This window comes from Moschus berezovskii, chromosome 18, assembly GCF_049115385.1.
Source record: "Moschus berezovskii isolate FMDL1 chromosome 18, NW_MosBer_1.0, whole genome shotgun sequence".
Lineage (NCBI taxonomy): Eukaryota > Metazoa > Chordata > Mammalia > Artiodactyla > Moschidae > Moschus > Moschus berezovskii.
In genome coordinates this window covers 76,253,719-76,276,014 of record NC_142477.1, presented here as the reverse complement: position 1 = coordinate 76,276,014, position 22,296 = coordinate 76,253,719, and the positions used below count along the sequence as shown (strand labels likewise).

The following is a 22,296-nucleotide window of genomic DNA, read 5'->3' as shown; positions in this document are numbered from 1 at the left end:
CCCACTTCTGTTGTCCTCACAAGTGCCAATATTGTAGAAAACTGCCAGTTCAGATATATGACTTTTTTCTGGATATCTGCTTATAACTCTCCTCTGTCTCACTGCCTTGCACCACGTTTTTATTTCTTTTCTTTGGGATGATAAACCCAGGATGAGCAAGAACTGCTGAGCATCACTGAGATGTAGGGAAGTGCAATGGGGGTTTTGCCCTTGGTGGGAATCTAGGTTCGAAAACTAGGATATATGACAGGAAGCTAGGCAGGTGCTAACTCGGGCCCATGAAATCCTCAGCCAGCAGGGCACACACTCAGGTGAGACTGTGATCAGGTGTCCAGCAGCAGCTAAACCATCCAGAAGTTATTCTGGTTTTGCAGGTCGAGTGGCTGATAGCCTGGGGCCTTCGCTAGGAAGTAGAGAAAGCCTGAGGGCAGTGGTTCCCCACCTCGGGGAGGGCAGAGGGCATGGTCCCCAGGAGCTCAGATCCACCAGAAGCACTTCTTCTTCACCTTCTTGGTTTTCCGCCTTAAGTCCTGTTTCTCGGGAACTGGAGGCTCTGCTGGGGACTTTGGTGGGGGAGAGGCCTCCTCAGCTGGCTCTGCTTCCTCCAGACCCTGTAGAACTTCATGGAACCTGCCTTCTTGCTGCCGGAAATCATATTCTACACTGAAAAACACAGAGAGGAAGGAAGGAAGGTAAATTCAAATCGGCACATACTGATTGAACGTCACCAAGTGTCCAACAGACAGAGAAGAGCCTGGGCTTTGGGATCAAGTCCCAAATGCTTAGGTACCTGCTCGCTGTGTGACCTTGGGGAAACTGTGCAGTCTCAATCTCCAGTTTCTCATTGATGGGATTGGCATGTGTAATACCTTCCTCTTAGGGATGTTTCTAAGTTTAAATGAAGCACATAACTTGGCAGCCTAATAGTAGATGGCCAGTTAAAATTGTTCCAACCTCTCTCTCACATTTATTTAATGCTCCTGATTGTTCATTATTTTTACATACATTTTATGCATAAAACTGCCTCATAATACAATGTTTAAGTAATACAGAGAAAACTAACAACTCAGTATGCTTACCCATAAAATGGATCTAATAATGGCCCCTGTCTCAAAGGCTATTTTTGGAATTAATATGTATATAGTGAGGGACAGAGAAGCCTGGTGTGCTGCAGTCCATGGGGTCACAAAGAGTCGGACATGACTTGGTGACTGAACAACAACGAATCTATATTAGTTAAGTGAGAGAATACAAAGGAAGAACTTAGAGCAGTGCCTGGCAGACAGTAGGCCACCTTGGGGTGTCCAGTGACAAGGTGCTATTTGGGGGCTTTGTTAGTCACATGTGACAATCATGATGTGCCTTTTCGGCAGCATTTACTCTGATCCTGGGTCTCTAGGAGGTGATGTCTGATTAATGACAGCCCCTTTTCAGCCCTTGCTGGGAAGGAGGCTTTCACCAATCATGACACTTCACAAACCCGCACAGGGTTTTTCCTCTTCTGGGTGAGACACTTCCTTCCCCTCCTTGCTAAACAAGGAGAATGTACCATCTCTGTGACTCTGCATTTCCCCCACCTCCCACACCCCCACTCTGGTTCCTCATCTTTGCGCCCTCTGAGAGTTCTAGCATGAAACCAGGTAACAAACACAGCTACAAGCTTAAGAGCCTTCTCACAAGTATTCTGGCTCTGGCAGCTCCTCTGTAGGTAAATCTCCTAGACGATTAAGGGCAGAGGCAGCCCATACACAGTCTGCAGAGATGTCTGCAGGAGTCAGTATTTGTGGCCCAGCTCTTCAGGCTCTGAGAAGGCTGAGCCAGACTTACAAGACAGGCTGACCATCCCTGATGCCACGAGCCTGATTCCCGAGCCCTCAAAGGTCAGGGGGAGCCTGAGCACCCATCCAAGCCAGAACTTCGGCTCTTCAACCTCCGACTGTCTCAGCCCCTGAGGACCGTGGTCCCCAGTGGTGCCATATTTACCTGGCAGACCTGTGTACAGATGAGACAGTAGAGTCTGTACATTAATGACTACAAAACATACACATAAAGTAAACCAAAGAGAAGTGGAGATCAGGAGATGCCCATTAAAGGAGAATACGTAAATGTGTCTGTATTAAGGAATAATATGAAGTAAGCATAAGTGTAAGGCTCGCCGAGACTCATTGTTAAGTAAAGAAGCAAAGTCAAGAGCCAGATATAATATATTAATAGTAATAATATTAATGGTGATAATAATAACAGTAATAGGGGTGTAACAACCATGCTCAGGGGCCATCAGGAATGGGTGTTTGATTATTTCTGTATATTTGATAAACTTCCTCCAGATTTTCTTCTCTTCGACTTAAACCCTTTCACTTCTGTGCCTCCCTGGTCTCCTCTATAGGGACATCCTCATGGATGTGTGATTTATATAATGGATGTGTAATGCAGGCTGTGTTTTTCTAAGCAAAGCTGCATGAATGATTAACTGTGAGATCGTGGCAAAATTTCTCATATTCAAGCCAAAGTCTCCTCAAGTGAAGAAGAAGCATGGTACTACTCATGGGATAGAATGCGTATACAGCACTCAGTTCAGAGACAGACGCCAACAGACATCAAATGACATTCAGCTCGTCATTCAACAAACATGTACTGAGTATCTCCCATGCCCCAGGCCCTCAGTTAGGTACCCGAAGTGGAGTGTTAAACAGACTGACAGAGAGACATTATCCCTGGCCTCTTCACACTGGTAACCAGTGACTCTGTGTCCTTAGTAAATGCTAGCCAATATCAAGAGCTATTCACTTCAGTTCAGTTCAGTCACTCAGTCGTGTATGACTCTTTGCGACCCCATGAATCGCAGCACGCCAGGCCTCCCTGTCCATCACCAACTCCCAGAGTCTACCCAAACCCATGTCCATTAGAGATCTTCCAACCAAAGCTCAGAATTTTGCCAGATCAGTGAAGAGAAGTATCCACAGACACATGGTAAGGCTCCCACTTCCAGGATGTACTGCCCAGCATGCACCCCTGTTGCTCCTGAAGCTGGGGGTGGGGGGCTTCTGTCACCACTACCCACAGCTCCCTCTCCCCAGTTGAAATTTAAGGAGATGGGTTCAGAGCCTGGGGAAGCATTGTCTCTGGCAACCTCTTGTTGCTTTAGCGAAGGAATCCAAAACAATTAATTGCGAACCCTGAGTCTCACCCTCTCTTGTATTAATTCACATACAGAGGACATCCACATTCACAGTTCTCCTGACCCCTGAAATAACCCTGCCTCTCTCACCAAGGCAGAAAATTACCTTCATTCTAGAGCATGGGGCAGAGCCAAAGAAAGTAGGCACCCTCTGCTCATTCTAGGAACTTCCTCAGCTTCTAGAGATAGGAAATTCCACCCACCCATCATCTTACCATCCATCCGTCTGTGCCTCAAACCATTCCTCTCTCCGTCCAGTCAGCCAGCCATCTAGCCATCCATTTATCCATCACCGTTCATTCATCCATCCACTCATCTGGTCATTCATCTAGCCAGCCAGCCAACCGCCCACCCATCCATTCTTCCATCCATCCATGCAGTCAACCATCCATCCTGTTTTAGGCCTGACACCCCTCAGCTATAGCGACACAACAATGAGATGGAGAGATGTAGGTGCTGCTTTTGTGGGTGTAGCTCCCCAGTGTATAATACGGGTGATTAAACTAACAATTGCTTTAAAATCTGTTTTGTATACATCTCAACAACCCCTACTCTCCAGCTCTTCATCCGTATATCTCTACCAAATTATATGAACATGCACACAAACCAGCTTCCTTCTTCTCCTTATATGTGACATTTCTCTGACTTCTTAATTCAAGCAACAAACAGCCAAAACAAAGCACCTGAGTGTGTCAAGACTCTTAACGGTGTCCTAATACTGATTAGAAAAAAACAATGCTCTGGGTATGTTCAAATCTGTATAGAACTGGCAGGCCTAGAGACAGAAGAGCCAGGAGACAGAATGTTAAGTCTATCTCAGCTCACAAGGTAAAGCAAGCACACTGGAGAGCTCAGAGAAAGGGCTCTTGCGTGGAATTCTCCTGGGTTTGAACCGAGGCGGTGCCACTTACTGGCTAGGTGACGTTGGGCAAATTGCTTTTCTTTCTAAGACCCAAATGAAAATAGAGGTTCTGAAGCGACCTTATTTACCAGCTGGTTGTACCGAGGGGGACAATAACAGGGGAGTGTCCTCATGTAGAATGGGGTCTCTGCCCACTCCACCAAGCCTTCTGTCTTCCTGTCTCAGGGAGTGAACGCTCACCTCCTCACTCGTGCCTCTGGCCCTTCAGTAATTGTACACCTTGCCAGAAACATCAGCCTTCACCCGCTCCCCACCATGTGCGTTCGGGGAGGAATGCACTCTTTATATTTCTATGGAAACACCACAAGTTTCCATTATAATCACTGGGACTTAGGGAGCTCCGCAGACTGCCCCCACTGGTCTTGACAATTTAAAGGGGATTGAAAGTGACTTTCTTTTCAAGGCCAGGCAAATAACAGAGTATAGAGAACCATGTGTCCTTTAGAAAGAAATCGATTAATGTTTTTTAGGCCAAAGTAATTTATTAACATAAAGGAAAATTGTCACTTTTCTTCTTACCCATCCTTTTGACAAACTACTGTTTAGTTTACAAGGGAGGAGAAGGAATGTATTTATTTTGGTCACAGCTGCCTTATAAATGGGCAGGGGCAGTGCCCTCTCTCATCTGTCTTTCGTTTTGAGTCTGGGTAGAGTAGAGGAGATCCCCCTCAACTTCCTGCTTGGGTAACCCATACCATATTCCACAACCTCTTCAAAGAGGGATTAAAATGTCTGCTTGAGAGAATTCAAGCAAACTTTTAGCAGAGGGTTGTTTGCAGATTCTGGGGAATGACTGCCTGCCTTGGCTTTGATATCAAGATAGAACACCAATGACCTTTCCTACCACCCGCCCTTCTCTCTCTATCCTCCCACCCTTATCATCTTCTCCATCCACAGGAAGCACTGGGTGCTTAGTTTGCAGAGAACTCTGACTCACGGTGGTGGGGGCGGGGCGTGGGTAGCAGATAGTGGTCAGGAAATTGTTGCAATATAGGACTCAGGCCCAGAACCGTTGAGATAGTTTGGAGCTTTCAAAGTCTGTAAGGCTGGTTCTCTGAGGATAACTGGAATGCCTGACCCCTATTCAGGACTGCCCAGTTCACTGTCTGGGGAGTCTTAGAGCCATTCCCAGACAAGAGGTCTGTACTTGGTGCTACTTTGCATTTAGAAAGTGAGATGTGTGTAAACCAAGAATGCAAGCAAGCTTGAAGTTTTCCCTCTTGAGGGCACCTCACTAATCTAGCTGACAGGTCAATGCTTCAGCCATCATGCTAGGTGGAAAGCTGGAGAATGTTTTTCTAGGTAGTTGGAAGTAGCAAGAGGCCTAAGTCATGGCTTGTCTGGAAGAAGAACTAGTGAGAAGCAAGGAGTAGGTAAATGTGTGAACGCATAAAGCAAACAAGAGTCAGGTTCTGGATGTAGCGTCTGGGCTGGGCAAAGAGAAGCTGGGTGAGACACAAGAAGATGAAAGTTTAGATAGAAATAAACAATAAAAACCTCTTACTTTTATATGGCACTTTCACACTGCAAACACACCAGGTCTGCATTTTCATTTTCTCTTCATGATAGCTCAGGAATCTAGGAATGTTGTTTTCCCTGTGTGAGTTGGTGAAGGGAGTCACACCATGAGTTACAATCAGAATCCCAGCTTTCTTTCCTGACCCCTAATCCTCTCTTTCCTAAAAAAGGATCAGATGTTTTAGCCCATGGTCTAGCTGTTACCAGGATCTAATCTAAGAAGAAAATGATGTAACTAGAGAGTATAACTAGAAAACCCCAATCACAGAAAACTAATCAAACTGATCGCAGCCTTGTCTAACTCAATGAAACTATGAGCCATGCTGTGTAGGGCCACCCAAGACAGATGGGTCATGGTGGAGAGTTCTGACAAAACATGGTCCACTAAAGAAGGGAATGGCCAACCACTTCAGTATTCTTGCCTTGAGAACACTGTGAACAGTATGCAAAGGCAAAAAGACAGGACACTGAAAGAGGAACTCCCCAGGTTGGTAGGTGCTCAATATACTACTGGAGAAGTGTGGAGAAATAACTCCAGAAAGAATGAAGAGACGGAGCCAAAGCGAAAACACCACCCAGTTGTGGATGTGACTGTTGATGGAAGTAAAGTCCAATGCTGTAAGGACCAATACTGCATAGGAACATGGAATGTTAGGTCCATGAATGAAGATAAGTTGGAAGTCAAACAGGAGATGGCAAGAGTAAAGATTGACATTTTAAGAATCAGTAAACTAAAATGGACTGGAATGGGCGAATTTAACTCAGATGACCATTGTATCTACTACTGTGGGCAAGATTCCCTTAGAAGAAATGGAGGAGCCATCATGGTCAACAAAAAAGTCCAAAATGCAGTACTTGGGTAAATCTCAAAAATGACAGAATGATCTCTGTTTGTTTCCAAGGCAGACCATTCAATATCACAGTAATCCAAGTCTATGCCCCGACCAGTAATGCTGAAGAAGCTGAAGTTGAACAGTTCCATGAAGACCTACAAGACTTTCTAGAACTAACACCCCAAAAGATGTCCTTTTCATCATAAGGGACTGGAATGCAAAAGTAGGAAGTCAAGAGACACCTGGAGTAACAGGCAAATTTGGCCTTGGAGTACAAAATGAAGGAAGACAAAGGCTAACAGAGTCCTGCCAAGACAACGCACTGGTCATAGCAAACACCCTCTTCCAACAACACAGGAGAAGACTCTACACATGGACATCACCAGATGGTCAACACCGAAATCAGATTGATTACATTCTTTGCAGCCAAAGATGGAGAAGCTCTATATAGTCAGCAAAAACAAGACTGGCAACTGACTATGGCTCAGATCATGAACTCCTTATTGTCAAATTCAGACTTAAATTGAAGAAAGTAAGGAAACCACTAGACCATTCAGGTATGACCTAAATCAAATCCCTTATGATTATACAGTGGAAGTGACAAATATATTAAAAAGACTAGATCTGATAGACAGAGTGCCTGAAGAACTATGGATGGAGGTTCGTGACATTGTACAGGAGACAGGGATCAAGACCATTTCCAAGAAAAAGAAATGCAAACAGGCAAAATGGTTGTCTGAGGAGAGAAAAGAAGGCAAACTGAAGGCAAAGGAGAAAAGGAAGGATATAAGCATCTGAATGCAGAGTTCCAAAGCATAGCAAGGAGAGGTAAGAAAGCCTTCCTCAGCGATCACTGCAAAGAAATAGAGGAAAACAACAGAATAGGAAAGACAAGAGATCTCTTGAAGAAAATTAAAGATACCAAGGGAACATTTCATGCAAAGATGGGCTCAATAAAGGACAGAAATGGTAAGGACCTAACAGAAGAAGAAGATATTAAGAAAAGATGGCAGGAACACACAGAAGAACTGTACAAAAAAGATCTTCATGACCCAGATAATCATGATGGTGTGATCACTCACCTGGAGTCAGACATCCTGGAATGCAAGGTCAAGTGGGCCTTAGGAAGCATCACTACGAACAAAGCTAGTGGAGGCAATGGAATTCCAATTGAGATCTTTCGAATCCTAAAAGATGATGCTATGAAAGTGCTGAACTCAGTATGCCAGCAAATTTGGAAAACTCAGCAGTGGCCACAGGACTGAAAAAGGTCAGTTTTCATTCCAATTCCAAAGGGCAATGACAAAGAATGATCAAACTACCGCACAACTGCACTCATCTCACACACTAGTAAAGTAATGCTCAAAATTCTCCAAGCCAGGCTTCAACAGTCCGTGAATCATGAACTTCCAGATGTTCAAGCTAGATTTAGAAAAGGCAATGGGACCAAAGATCAAACTGCCAACATCTCTTGGATCATAGAAAAAGCAAGAGAATTATAGAAAAACACCTACTTCTCCTTTATTGATTATGCCAAGGTCTTTGACTCTGTAGATTACAACAAACTGTGGAAAATTCTTCAAGATATGGGAATTCCAAATCACCTTACCTCCTCCTGAGAAATCTGTATGCAGGTCAAGAAGCAACAGTTAGAACCGGACATGGAACAACAGACTGGTTCCAAATTGGGAAAGGAGTATATTAAGGCTGTATATTGTCACTCTGCTTATTTAGCTCATATGCAGAGTACATCATGTGACATGCTGGATGAAGCACAAACTAGAATCAAGATTGCCGGGAGAAATATCAATAAACTCAGATATGCAGATGATACCATCCTTATGGCAGAAAGTGAAGAGGAACTAAAGAGCCTCTTGATGAAAGTGAAAGAGGAGAGTGAAAAAGCTGGCTTAAAACTCAACATTCAAAAAACAAAGATCATGGCATCCGGTCCCATCACTTCATGGCAAATAAATGGGGAAACAATGGAAACAGTGAGAGACTTTAATTTTTTGGGCTCCGAAATCACTGCAGATGGTGACTGCCGCCATGAAATTAAAAGACACTTGCTCCTTGGAAGAAAAGCTATGACCAGCCTAGACAGCATATTGAAAAGCAGAGACATTACTTTACCAATAAAGGCCCGTCTAGTCAAAGCTATGTTTTTTCCCATAGTCATGTATGGATGTGAGAGTTGGACTATAATGAAAGCTGAGTGCTGAAGAGTTGATGCTTTTGAACTGTGGTGTTTGAGAAGACTCTTGAGAGTCCCTTGGACTGCAAGGAGATCCAACCAGTCCATCCTAAAGGATATCAGTCCTGAATATTTATTGGAAGGACTGATGCTGAAGCTGAAACTCCAATACTTTGGCCACCTGATGGGAAGAGCTGACTCATTGGAAAAGACCCTGATGCTGGGAAAGACTGAAGGCAGGAGGAGAAGGGGACAACAGAGGATGAGATGGTTGGATGGTATCACTGACTCAAAGGACATGAGTTTGAGTAAGCTCCGGGAGTTGGTGATGGACAGGGAGGCCTGGCATGCTGCAGTCCATAGGGTTGCAAAGAGTCGGACATAGCTGAGCAACTGAACTGAACCTGGGTTGTGTTAGGTGAGGACACATGCTAATTTAAATGAAGAAGAGATTGGAGGAAAAGGAGAAGAAGGACTATCTTTTATGGAATGAACTCTATTCCGTACATCATACTACAAATTTAGTAATTCTCATGCCTCATGTGATTCTCACAGACCCATGAGATAAACATTATCTTCATTTTACAAATCAGGAAACTGAGGCAAGAGGAAGTTAAATATTCTGCCAAGGGCACATACTAATAAGTGACAAGCGAGGATTTGAGCCTAGACTATCTGGCTCCAAAGCTTGTACACTAAGACACACAGCACTGAAAGAACAGTAGTATTCAGTATGTATGAGATCCTGGTAGCCAAGTGAGTGTGGGATGGGATGGTGACCCCAGCCCAGTGCACCTAAATGGCCTCACATCTCCCTGTGGAGCAAGACTCAATGTGGGCTGGGCCACTGGAGGACCTTTCATGACCCAGGTGACCAGCCCACCCTGCCAGTGTTTCCTGATTGCAGGGTGTTCTGACAGGGAGGCTGTGCACTCGGAGCAGACAGACACCCCATAGGAGGCTGTGCACTCAAGGTAGTATCTGGGCTCCGCAGTGTTGGGTCTGATTGCAGGCTGCTGAGTTCTGCAGTGGCCCTTTTCTCCTCCTTCTCAGCTGGTGGGTCTTGCTCTTTTATCAAGAGACATGGTGACAAACCATAAATCCAGACACTCCAAGCAAGTTGACTGAGAAACTAATGATCCGTGTCATCTCCCTGAAGGCAAAACCCCTTGCAAGTCTCTCCCTACCTCTTCATCTCTGTTGGAGTGTTTCTGTGGCCCCTCTCACCACAGAACCCCGGTGCACCACAGATATATTGACCTCCTGCAACTTTCTTTTTAAAAGAATTAGCTGTAAGAATCAATGGGTTCAGCGAGGGTGGTTGGGTTCCTGTCCACTTGGATAAATCACACCACTTTGGAAAGTGTCTCTGGGGATGAATCATAGTCCGGGAAAGTAGAAACTTTAGTTAGCTTTTTTTTTTTTTTTAATTTTCCCCAGCCTGGAAGGAATATTGTTTCTAAAACTTCCTCCTAATGACCAGTGTGCTCATTATTTATAGGATATGATTTTAAGCTTCACAGATCACAGCCATTTCAAGCCAGCAAGCACACCCCTTTTCCTTGGGCATCTGTGCTGACAAGTCCCTGGAGAACTGCAGGTTCTCTTCTTGGTGCATAAATAAGCAGGGCCACACTGCAAATATCTCCCTGCTGATCACCATCTGTGGGAGAGGTCTGCACTGTGGGTGCCGTGGCTCTGTGTTGAGAATGTCTTCACGTTAAGTCCTCAGAAAAAGAAGGCCATCTCAGAGAACTGTAATACAAATATTCACTGATGGTGCAAGGTCAGAAGGTAAGAGGGGAAGCAATAGGAATGCCTTCTGAAAAAGGGACTGGTTTAAGCCCGGGCTCTGATGGATCCTGGACAAATCACATGGCCTGCCCAAGTCTCTGTTTCCTCATCCATAAAAAGGGAATAATAACCAGAGCCATATTTCAGGGTTCTTGGGAGTCTGAAAAGTGATGATACATGTATACTGATTAGTAAAATGCCTGGCACAGTGCCTGGATCAACAAATAGTAATGATTGTAGCATTAACTTGATAGAGAAATAAAGATTGGGTCATTCTGTGGTCAACTGTGGCCCACACGCCAGCAGCCATCCATTTGTTATTCCTGTGAAATTCTCAGCATGCTTGATGTTATATTTATGGCATGTTTCAGCCTGTTTAGCTATCAATGCATTAAAATAGGTTTCATTTTTATTGCAGACAAATTGCTGATGCTATAAATCCTCTTCTTTCCCTTCCATTCAAGGGAAAAGAAGAAAGGGGTAAAACATACCGAGAGAAATGGGGGCTGATGGCAAATGTCTGGGAGACCAAGGCGTCAAGGCTCAGAGAAGTTTCCACAATGTCCCCCAAACTTTATGCCTGTTTTCAAAAGAGACAGCTTGAGCTGTGTTTGGTGGCAGTTGTTTGAAGGGTGCTGTAAAGTGTTGCCAATAACATACATGTTCCTGCGTTTGAATTGAACACTGATCAGTCCATACTGCAATGACACGACAGTAGCAAACGCATCTGTGATTACTCGAAAGAACACATATTACTATGCTGTGTGCTTTGTGATTACTTTTCACTGCAGACTTCACTGCTGGCCAGACAGAGGATTGTGACTGGAAGACAAGGCTCTCACAGTTCCCCTGGCTCCGTGCTGGGAGAGCAGCTTTAACAAACTCACAGCCCTAGATATATTGCATTTCTAGTGAAATGCCCTTTTCTCTGGTTAGGTGATAGCTTTAAGTGGCAGGCAAGGCCAAGGCCCGGTGGCCAAACTACTTAACCGTCGAAGGAAACTCAAGAAGGCTCTCGACACCTCTGACTGCACGATGCCAGGTGACTCGCGTGGCCCTCGGGGGCCTCTTTCCCTGGTTGGGTGAGGTCTTGGCTGTCCTTTCTCCTACAGGGCACACAGCTGTGGCTTTGCCCTGTGTTCCAGAGACTCCTTATGATAAGTTCTGAATGTCAAAGCAGTGAGGGGCTCAAGAACCGGGATGCTGGTCGCCAGGGACAAAGGGAGGTGCTGGTGGCAAATCTCCTTTTCTATCTCCCTAACTTCTTCTGCCTAGCTTGGAGGATTGTAGCAGTGGAGGAATCAGTAATGATTAAAAAAAAAAAAAAAAGGCAGCCTATGGTCTGTAGAGTTTGAGGAAGTGAGAGGATGCTTCACGCAAATGCCCTGGGTCAGGAGCCTGCATGACTACCCCTTCCTGAAGTGGGGTGAGTGGCGCTGGATGGCGCTCTGCACACCCACCCTGGCAGGTGTTTGTAATTGCTCCTCCGGAACACCCCAGAGGGCAGTTCCTAGCATCCAGGCTCCTGGCCTGGGAGCAGAATTGGGCTCTAATTGGCCTGCACCTTAATCGGAGGAGGAAAGTAAGCAGGGATTACCATTCTGTTCCTGCTCTCAGATGAGGTCTGAGGAGCTGGGAGGTGTGGGAGGAAGGAGAGACTGCAAATGAACCCCCTAAATAATGCAAGATGAGAGTCTGGCCCCAATGTGGACCGGCAGAAGCTTGTTTTCTCTTCTCATTGCAAATAGGAGGCATCATAAGACACGCTTACTCTGTGAGCAAGCCCCTCTCCTGTCCCTTTCCCTTTTCCTCCACCCTCACCTGTGCCCTTTAGTTAGGTCTGTCCGTGACCACTAACCCCGTAACTGAAGCCAAACAGAAAGGTAAAGCGTCTCTCCGATGATGCATTTAAAACAAAAGCTAGTTTATCAGCAAGAGCTTTCTATGTCACAAACGTTTCTAGTAGATCGACTGCCACCTCCTCCTTTCAAGACTCTGACTTTACCTAGCTGAATGTTTCTCGAACTTCTTCGGATCAGACTTTCCCAGGAGGCTGGCTGTACCTACGGATTCCTATCCTCCTCCCCGCCTCTCTGAGCCAGCAGGTTTGGCCTGAAGGCTTGAAGGCCAGCAACAAGTATTCACAGATACCTAGGAGACTGCTGCAGATGGCCTGCTATCACCCTTTGAGAACACCATTTAGGTCCTGCATCATAAACACAAACCATTGTGCCTTTGGCCAAGGAGAACTCAGCCATACAACATTCCACAGAGCCCTGATAACCCTCAAGCAGGGCTGGCCTCTGAAGGCAGCATGCCCTGGAATCTGACCAACAGACAGAGGGGACTAAGTTCCAATCTTGATACTGCCATTTATTAGTTTTGAGAATAATTGTTCGAGTGCCTCTCTCATTCTCAGTCTCCATTGTCTAACATGAATAACGTGCAAGTCCCTGAACCTCAGTTACCTCATCTGTAAAATGGGAGTATTTTTATCTCTCTCATCTGGTTGTTGGGATCAGATATGAAAACAAAAAGCATATACAATGGCCCGTAATTGGTGCATGTGTGCATGCTAAGTCACTTCAGTCGTGTCTGACATTTTGCAACCCTATGGACTGTAGCCCACCAGGCTCCTCTGTCATTCGGATTCTCCAGGCAAGAATACTGGAGTGGGTTGCATGCCCTCCTCCAGGGAATATTCCTGACCCAGGGATCAAACCCACATCTCTTATGCCTTCTGCATTGGCAGGCAGATTGTTTACCACTAGTGCCACTGGCAAGCCCCAGTAAATGGCAGCTCTCATTTCTTTTCCCTAATTTTCATCCCAACAGATCCTTGTCTTCCCTTAGCTGTCAGAGTTGTAAAAATCATCAAATTCAAGTAAACCAACCTCCAATTAGATGTGAGTAGTTTATGAATTATGAGGATTTAATCCAGGTTTAGTTTCCTACTGCTGCTGAAATGAGTTACCACAAGTTTAATGGGTTTCAGTTCAGTTCAGTCGCGTCCGACTCTTTGTGACCCTATGAATCGCAGCACACCAGACCTCCCTGTCCATCACCAACTCCCGGAGTTTACCCACACTCATGTGCATCGAGTCGGTGATGCCATCCAGCCATCTCATCCTCTGTCGTCCCCTTCTCCTCCTGCCCCCAATCCCTCCCAGCATCAGAGTCTTTTCCAGTGAGTCAACTCTTCGCATGAGGTAGCCAAAGTATTAAAAAAACACAAATTTTACTCTTAGAGAGCCAGAGGTCAGAAATCCTCCAGAACTGTAAATGAAGGTGTCAGCAGAACCGTGTTCCTTCCGGCGTTTCCAGGAGAGAACGCGCCCCTTGCCTTTTCCAGCCCGTAGAGGCCGCCCACGTTCTTTAGTTTGTGGCCACGGCACTCCCACCTCTGCTTCTGTTGTCGCACTCCTCCTCTGACTCTCCCTCTCCTGCCCTCATCTCTCCCTTGTAAGGGTCCATATGATTGCGTTAGGCTCACCTGGACCCTCCAGGCTACTCATCCTGTCCTCTAAGATCCTTAATCACACCTGCATTGTCCCTTTTACCAGGCGAGGCGATATATTCACAGGGTCCAGGAGTGAGAATGTGGACATGGCATGTGGACATTATTCTATCTACTACACTGGGTTTTGGTGTTTTTCTAAGGGAACCTACAGACCTAGTGCCTTAGTTCCCTCTTCTGAAGAGATCACTGGTGTGGTTCAGACACTGTAGAAGGGAGACAGGATAGCCTGGATGGAGTGTTCAGTTTTCCATAAATCAGATTTTGCTTTCCTACCATAGTCGGTACAGAAGTACTGGGCAAGAGTGTTGGAAGTCCGTGATCAACAAGGATCTCAATGTCTTGTGAACTGCAACAAGCTCTGCATCATCACAGAAGACTTGATTAGGTTCCGTCTTACAGTGCTCCAGGCATTTGAAGATTGGGAACCATGTACTGCATGCAGTCACTGTTTGACTCAGTTCCCAGAGGTCTACTGAAGACCTGCTGCACAGAAGCCTGCCTTCCCTAATAAGACTGACTGATTAATTAAGACCTTCTGTTTCCCCACCCAAGGGTAGGGACACACAAAAGTCGTCACACTGATTTGCCTTTGGTTATTTAGTCGCTCAGTTGTGTGCAGCTGTTTGTGACCCCATGGACAGTAGCCCTCCAAGCTCCTCTGTCCATGGGATTCTCCAGGCAAGAATACCAGAGTGGGTTGCCAGGCCCTCTGTCCAGGGGATCTTCCTAACCCAGGGACTGAACCTGAGGCTCTCACATCTCCTGCATTGCAGGTGGATTCTTTACCACTAGTGCCACCTGGGAAGCCCACTTTGACTTTAGGACCATCTAAATAGCTGTCTCAAGCCTGCCACTGCTTTTCACCCTCCACCCCACCCCAGTCAGTATAGCTGTTCCCTTCTTTGAGGGTTCTACTGATCACTAACTATGTATTAGACACTGGCCATGACTTTGAGATACTGGTCTTTTGCTGCAGGAAAGAAACTCATAAACTCTGTGTTGCAATGTCATAAGAGAAATAGTATAGCAGAGGAATGTGCATGCCAAGGGACTCCTTCTTGGGAAGGAGTGAAAGGCTATTCAGAGGAACTGGCTTTTAAGCTGCAAGACTACAAGTTTTCCAGATGAAGCAGGGCAGAAAAGGCATTCCGGGAAATGAAGAAACTTGTGTATGCTAGAACACCCAGTATTTGAAGCCAGCTGAGTAGTTCACTGTGGCTGGGAAGAGATCGGAGACCCAGCAGTTAAGAAGGTTAGTGTCACATTCAAAGGGCCTTGAAAAATTAGCTAAAGGAAACAACAAGAAGTGGGACAAAATTGTTTAGCAGGGAAGTGACATGATCAGATTCTACTTTTCAGTAACTAGAAGAATTACTAATTACTTGGGACAGAGTGAAAGAGACCTATGGCAAAAAGGCCAGTTAGCGTTTAAGTGATGAGGGCCTTTGTATATATATATATATAAAGAGAGAGAGAGAGCACGCTCATGAAAGAGAAAACAGGGGAAGGTGATGCCACTGATATTCAAATCCACGAGTGCCGATGGAGCCGTGAGCAGAGGCTGAGAAGAGAAGAGGAGGCGGCCTGTCCAGGAAGACCCCTGAGCAAACAAGAGCGCTTCTGCCATCGCCTCCTCTCTAGCACCTTTCGCATCTTAGGCGGCCAGTCTCTCCCTTCGCCCATTCAGAATGGTTTAGTTTGCTGCTTGCTCTTTGTTTCCATTTCCTAAGAAACGCGGCTGGATGATAGGAGAAATTTTTTTTTTCTGAGCAAAACTTCCAATTCTTTTCCCTTAAAACATTTCAGGCATTTTAACTTAAACCAGGTAGACGTTTTCCTGGGAGCTACATCCATAAAATAAATGCATGATTGGTGTAGTCAAAGACCTCCAAAGAGGCTCCGTGATTATTTTTTGAGTGACTGTGAAGATGAAGTGCAGGGAGATATGGCTGGAGGAGTAAAAAACTGGGCTGAGAGAAGGAGGAGGGATGTGGCTTGGAGAGAGCTCATGACCTTGAGAAGAGGAAAGGAAGAGGATTCCTTAGGGCACAGTTTTTCCAAATTGTAATCTCTGTTTATCACCTACAAGGTTTTTGTGAAACTCCCCACACCACTTGCACAATTATATACTTAATTTTTTCTCTTTAAATCAATTCACTTTTTATACTAAAAAACATGTATACAAAACAGGCAATATATCTTTTGAAAATGGAGACCTGCATAACAGTGAACATATAGGAGGGTTAGTTTTGAAAGTTAAAAGCTTCCGTAAAGAATTAGAAATGATTACATTTTGGTGGGGAACTGTTGCTTGCCCATGGCTATGAACTTGAAACATGCTCACTGTTAGCAAAGAACTGTGATAAGTAAGCGTTAGAAAGGTTTTGAAGACATTCTAGCACCAAGCTCAGATTTTTCCCTCTAGGTAAATCAGAAGAATTGAAATCAATTTGAAAAGAGAACAACCTTCTCACTAAGTAATTCCATGCTATTTAATTTTGAGTACCACAGGAGGCATTCAGAAACCCTCTCAGTAACTTGTCCTAAGAGTAATGCTAAGAAGAGGTGAGGAGAGTGTTTGGGAACTAAACAGCCTGGAACCAGCTTGAGTCATAGAGCCAATTCCCACCCCCTTCCCTTGGGTCCCACAGCAGCCAGAGCTCCAAGGAGTTTATTCTTCCTGGTGTGTGGAAGGTCCTGAGAGTCATGCATGACATCTCTGGGCATCTGTTTTAGTGCTGTTCTCCTTGGGAAGGGAGGACCTATCACAGTGAACCTTAGAAAGAAGAAAGCCAATGAGGCTTTGAGGAGCAGTGGGCAGAAGACTCCTCTTGGAGCCGAGAGAATGATTCGGATGGAACCCTTGACCCCACTTGTCTTGATGGAAGCAAGTAGCATAGCCATAGCCTTCAGCTGATGAAGCCACTTAGAAAACCTTATGGATTGCTAACTTAGTGACAACACCTCCAGGGAAGATGACCCGCAGGCAGTCCATGATGCGCCCGTGTGCTTTATGTACAGTGGCATGCACTGGGCATCCATCCGTCATCAGGAGAGAGCCTGCAGCTGCACAGGGCCTGCGGATGACGATTTCACATCACTTATTCATTAGTTTGCAAGATCTGACTGTCCAGGACACAACACAGGGTTTGAAGTCATTTGAAATGTTAAAAAAGGGAAAAAAAATGACAACTCTCATCTTCCCTCTGTTACTATGACGGGGATGTCGTACTGATCTCTTTGCTTTCATCAGACTAATTGCCTGTTCCTTCACAATGGCTTAGATACAACGACATAGAAACTGTCTGGGAGAGCAGTCTGGCTTTGAATGGTAATGAGGGGTGGATACATGCAGCGGCTGCACTTCTTGGAAAACTGGAAAGGGATGTGCAGATGAAGGTTTGCCAACCCATTCAGCGGTGAATTTAGACTGTTTGCTTGGGACATTTGAAGTAAGTACTAGAAAAATGTAAATATTCTCATACTGGTTGGAAGGTTATAGTTTAGGCAAATATTACCACTTTTAATTCAACCTAGAACATCAGAATGTCAGAACTGAAAGGGACCATCAGGACCATCTAATCAAAGACCTTCATTTTTCAGATAAGAAAACTCAGAGGCCAGAAAGGATTTGCCCAAGGCTGGGCATGAAACTCACAGAAGATGGGAAAATGATCATTTGTCCCTTTAACTTACAGAAGCTAAATAGAAAGTCATCTTAAGATAATAGGAAATACATCATTTGGCTGCTGGGAAAAAGAGACTTTTCAAATTTTAAATGAAAGTTATTTAAAATATATATATATATAGTTTAGGTGGAAATGTTTTGTCCTCCCTGAATCTAGACATTTAATGAGTTTTGTGCTCCTGGTGATAGGAAATTTGCTTAAGATAAGGGATATTAAAAAAAAGAAGAAGAAGGAACAAAGGTAAGCAATTGATGAGACTCCTTAATTATTCTTTCCAATGCCCAAGCCTTTTCCAGAGCTCCCTTTTAAGAGGAGATATTTCACACTAAGGTAAAGGGCATGTTTTTGTGAGCGATCCTGAAGCTCCTGGTATTTGATGAAAACACTTTGTGGTCCTGTGACTTTTAGGTTTAAAGAATTGACAGTTCAGTGAGAAAATGTCCAAGACCTCACCTGAGGTAGGAACCCCTGGCTTCCTGGTGCCCATCCCTTGCGAGGGTGAAATCTCAGGATTCTACTGGAGAGACTGAGACTTAAAAACAAGCAAACACAGGCCACCCAGTCAGGCTTCAGTTTGCTCAGCCCCTAGCTGCCGTTCTCATCAGGAGAGAAAAGTAATAGGGAAAACCACACTATATCCCTTTGTCAAACAGAGTTAGATGCCATCACCTGAAATGACTGCTTCTGACCACTCTCCACTGTGCCACTGAAAGCAGACCACCAGCTCAATGGGCATTGGTCGTTCCAGTAATAGCAGGAATAAGCTCCTAGATTGTACAGACGTTTACTGTTATAAAAGGCATTCACATGTATTTTCTCATTTATTCCTTATGGCAACTCTCAAGAGGAATAATTGTTTCCACTCTGAAGATGAGGAAACTGAACCACACATGTTAGCAGATGTAGTTTTGGGGATTCTGACTCCTAGTTTAGGGCTCCTACCACTGTATGATGTTTCCCTTCTATTTCTCCCAAAAGTTCACTCTAATGCAGCAAGCTTACCTCTTGCTGGAAAGAAACAGTGTATGTACCTAGAACTGAATATACAGTGCTCACCACGGTTCTTGACATACTGTAATTGCTTGGCATGTGGTAGTTACTGTGGAGGAGTAGGGTGTGCGGTACAGGATCATAAATAGGGCTTGGCATCAGAAAGATATGGATCTGAGTCCTGAGCCTCTGAATATTTAATTTGAGATCCCCTTCAGCTCTCTGAAAATGCTGTATGTGAGTGGGGCCAAATGACTAAACTCCCCTGAGGACGTGAACACCTGCCTCAAGAGGTGTGCTGTGAAATGAGATACAAAGGGACGTGCGGAGCTTAGCAAGGTGCCTGTGCTTAGTATTCAGGAAGGGGAAGAGTGATGATCTCAAAAGGATTTGCTCATAGACCTTATTGTGAGGAAACAAAGCAATGCCTTCTTGAAACCAGATGTTAACATTTCATAGTCAAACAACCTTGTTTTTTTTTTTTTTTTTTTTTGTCTTATGTATCCAAAGGCCTTCTGTCTTTGCCCCTCTCTTGACTTTCTGCATCTAAGAGAGATTACAAGAGTGTTCCATGGACCCCGCAACTTCTGTGCTCTACAGAGCAGGTCTCAATTGTGGCCAGGTACCTGTATATGATGCATGCCGTGTTCTGGCAGGTACTGCAATTGTTGAGATCTTGGCCAGTTCGATAAAAGTTGCGCCTGCAAAATAGAGCATTTGCTAGATAAATCTATGGGCAAACGCCCCCTGGGATGCACACATTCTACAGACTCATTTCTTGCAGCATAGCATTGTCCTTCTCATGATTTCCAAAGTCTGAAGTGTCATGACCATTGCAAACAAAGAAACAAGAAATCCATATTAATAGGATCTCACGTTTCTAGAATGCTTTATACACGTTTAAACACTTTGAGATCTGGATTTTCTTCCTGATGACAATAATCCTCTGAGATGAGTCAGTTATTCTTCCCCCCACCTGGTAAATGGGGAAACTGAGGGGCTTTGCAAATGAGCAGAGGAGGATGATTAAAACTCCTGATCCCTTTAGGTCAGTCACAGTGCTTCTCTCTTGTGAGGCAGTGTTGACTCTGATTCATAGCAGCAAACGCCAGTTAATTAATTCTTCCTTTTCCTACCCTTTTGTTGATTAGCTTTCACCATTCCTTTTTCTCAGTCTTTAGGGAGCATTGTTTCAAGGAAGGAGCATCCCACACCTAAACAAATAACTGCATTCCTGTCCTCAGACGGATGCTGAGTCACCCAGGAAAGCATTTTGGAGCTTCTTTCTCTTTGCAGAATTACGATCTCATTTCAGTTCCTACTTAGCTGGTCCATGATGGACTGGCTCAAGCCTTCAAAGTGGTCAGTGGAGGGGAAGGTCAACAGTAAGCTTAGTGGCTACCTCAAGTCCTCTGCGACAAACACACAAATAGCTAAAAGACCGTGCAAACGTAGTGCTCCCTACACGGATAGGGCTGGGGCAGAGCCTGCATACTGTCATTCTCCCCTGTCATTTGTTGACTGGACCCACATCTTAATAAAAAGTAACTTTTGACCCTGCTGCTTCATTGTCCCCTTTCTCCAATCTTTTGTCATTTGGAAATAAAAGCCAATCATCATGGAAATCCACCGAAGCCTACAACCCAATGAAACCCGGTCCAAACAAAGGGAGACCATTGCTTATAATTTTGGGAAATGATAGACTCTCAAACATTTTGGAGACGTTTTACTAATGGAAGGCAAGGGTCTCTCTCTGCCCCTATCCTCCCAAATGACTTTACCCTGCCCCCGCTCCCCCAAATCCACCTTACCCTTCTGTGAGAGCTCGAGCTTTCTCCAAGTCTTGAATTACATTCAAAAGGACTTTAATTTTCTCTTGATTTGAGTGCAGAGACTCCTCCACAGATTGCAGCCTGCCCTGGAGGTCGCAGAGCTCGCCCTGCGCCAGGTGAATTGGGTTAATCCCGCCAGTCACTCTCTGCTGCTTGGTCTCATTTTTTGGGAGATAAGAGAGGAGGTGACCGCTTCCGGGACAGTTCTGAAGCTCTGGGATGTCTGGCTTGATGGGGTTCTTTGCCGTCTGCTCCTGGCATATAGGGGCAGATCCTGACTCACTGTTAGTTTGGACTGACTGCAGATCCTGGTAATTGTTACTCGATGAAGAACAGCCTGAAGTGCCCCCTGGTTGGGCTGGCTGACTCTGGGAGCCAGGTGGAGGGGAGCTGTGAGTCCGTGGATGTGAGGAAGCGTACCTTTCCTTTGACCTAGATGACAGAGGGCCAAGGTCTTTGTCATTGGAGTTATCTTTGGGCAAAAGCAATTCGGGTTGCAGTTTCCCTGTGCCAGGCGTGTGGTTGGCTCTACTGGGGGCATTTAAGCAGGAGGGGGTTCTTTCTGAATCTGGTGGCAGCTCTCTTCTTCCGTCACCTGGATGCCTGTCAACCAAAGGGGGTACTGAGTTGCTAATCTCAGCAGACCAGTCTGGGCTCAAAGTGGACTCCCTTCCTGCCCGGGTAGGACTGTGGTAAATATCATCTGGGACCTGAATGGCAGCTGTTACTTTCTCCAAGGCTCTCCATGTCCCAGCTTCGAAGCATAGGCTCACAGGCCCATTGCTTTGCACCTTGGACATTCTAGGGAGAAACGGGTGGGACACCTTGACCCTTCGAGGCCCATCCTCAAGATGCTGAGCCAGCCGTAAGTAGGCAAGGTCAGAGGATACAATGTCTTGCTCAGAGAGATTGCCGTTCACCTGGATGGCACTTTGGGATGCTGTTGGCATTTCCACCAGGGACTTGCTGGCTGTGAGTCTCTTCCTTTTGAAAACCGGGAAATGTTTCCTGAGACTGGGGGAAGTTTGGATCGCGATGTTCCGAAAGCCCCCTGCCTTCTGGGACCTGGGAAAGGAGAGCGAGTAGGTGGGGAGATGGTGGTGCCTGGAGGCCTGAGTCTTGCCCATTACAGCCGGGTCCTCGGACGTCTGGACATCCACCTCAGCTAGGCCAGGCGGAGTCTTACTGGTGCCATCTTCCTTGAATCGGACTTGCTGAGATTTGCTCCTGCGGTGGTGAGGTTGCTTCACCAGCTCCACAGACTCTAGACTGTTACGTTTCAGAAGCACAGGCCTCACTTTCATACTTTGCTGGGCCATTGAGCCTCAGTTGAAAGGATTAGGACCATACACTTCTCCTGGGCACATTTCTTTAGGTCTTTGGAGCAGCATCTAACGACAGCATCTCAAACACAGAGGTCTGCCTCTGAGTATGGGCAGCTCTGTTGGCCATTCCCAGCCAGTAGATTTTCCTTAGTGGGGAGAGGGCTCTCTGTAAGGCTTCCCCTGCAGTTAAAATATTATTCTATCATAGTGGTAATTACCACTTAGATAAACAAGGAGTTAGGCTAATTATTAAACCTCTGATCTACCATGAGAGCTGGTGGGCTGTTTATCAGAAGAGGTTGGCAGGCAGTTCTGATCCTGGAAGAAGCTTGTGGTCTTGAACAAAAAGACAATGAAAGTCACATTTAGAGGAGAGCGCCAGACTCCCAATGTGTGAATTCCAAAAGAAACCTGATACGTCTGGAACATATGGCTTCCTTTCCAGGAGCATCAATTCCCAGTGTAAAACTACAGGAACCTTAAACACATCTTCTTTCCATC

At 45.4% G+C, this 22,296-nt stretch overlaps 2 protein-coding genes across 2 annotated transcripts in view; one reads left to right on the top strand and one right to left on the bottom strand.

The window, feature by feature from the left end:
- The window catches only part of DOCK2 (dedicator of cytokinesis 2), a 473,020-nt gene that overhangs the window by 234,603 nt on the left and 216,121 nt on the right, over nucleotides 1-22,296 (top strand). The gene's annotated exons all lie outside the window — the stretch shown is intronic.
- On the bottom strand, nucleotides 477-21,789 carry INSYN2B (inhibitory synaptic factor family member 2B). The gene is made up of 3 exons (XM_055421793.2): nucleotides 20,450-21,789; nucleotides 19,265-19,339; nucleotides 477-663 (listed from the first exon to the last, which is right to left on the bottom strand). Exons 1-3 carry the CDS (start codon nucleotides 21,787-21,789, stop codon nucleotides 477-479), a joined length of 1,602 nt encoding a protein of 533 aa, XP_055277768.2.

Excerpts from the sequence above, each read along its gene's own strand:
- INSYN2B (XM_055421793.2), bottom strand. The coding sequence starts at position 21,789 with ATGGCCCAGCAAAGTATGAAAGTGAGGCCTGTGCTTCTGAAACGTAAC. Across the intron at positions 19,340-20,449 it reads GCTCGAGCTCTCACAGAAGG|GCGCAACTTTTATCGAACTG; the intron begins GTAAGGTGGATT and ends TCTATTTTGCAG. Across the intron at positions 664-19,264 it reads ACGGCATGCATCATATACAG|TGTAGAATATGATTTCCGGC; the intron begins GTACCTGGCCAC and ends TGTGTTTTTCAG.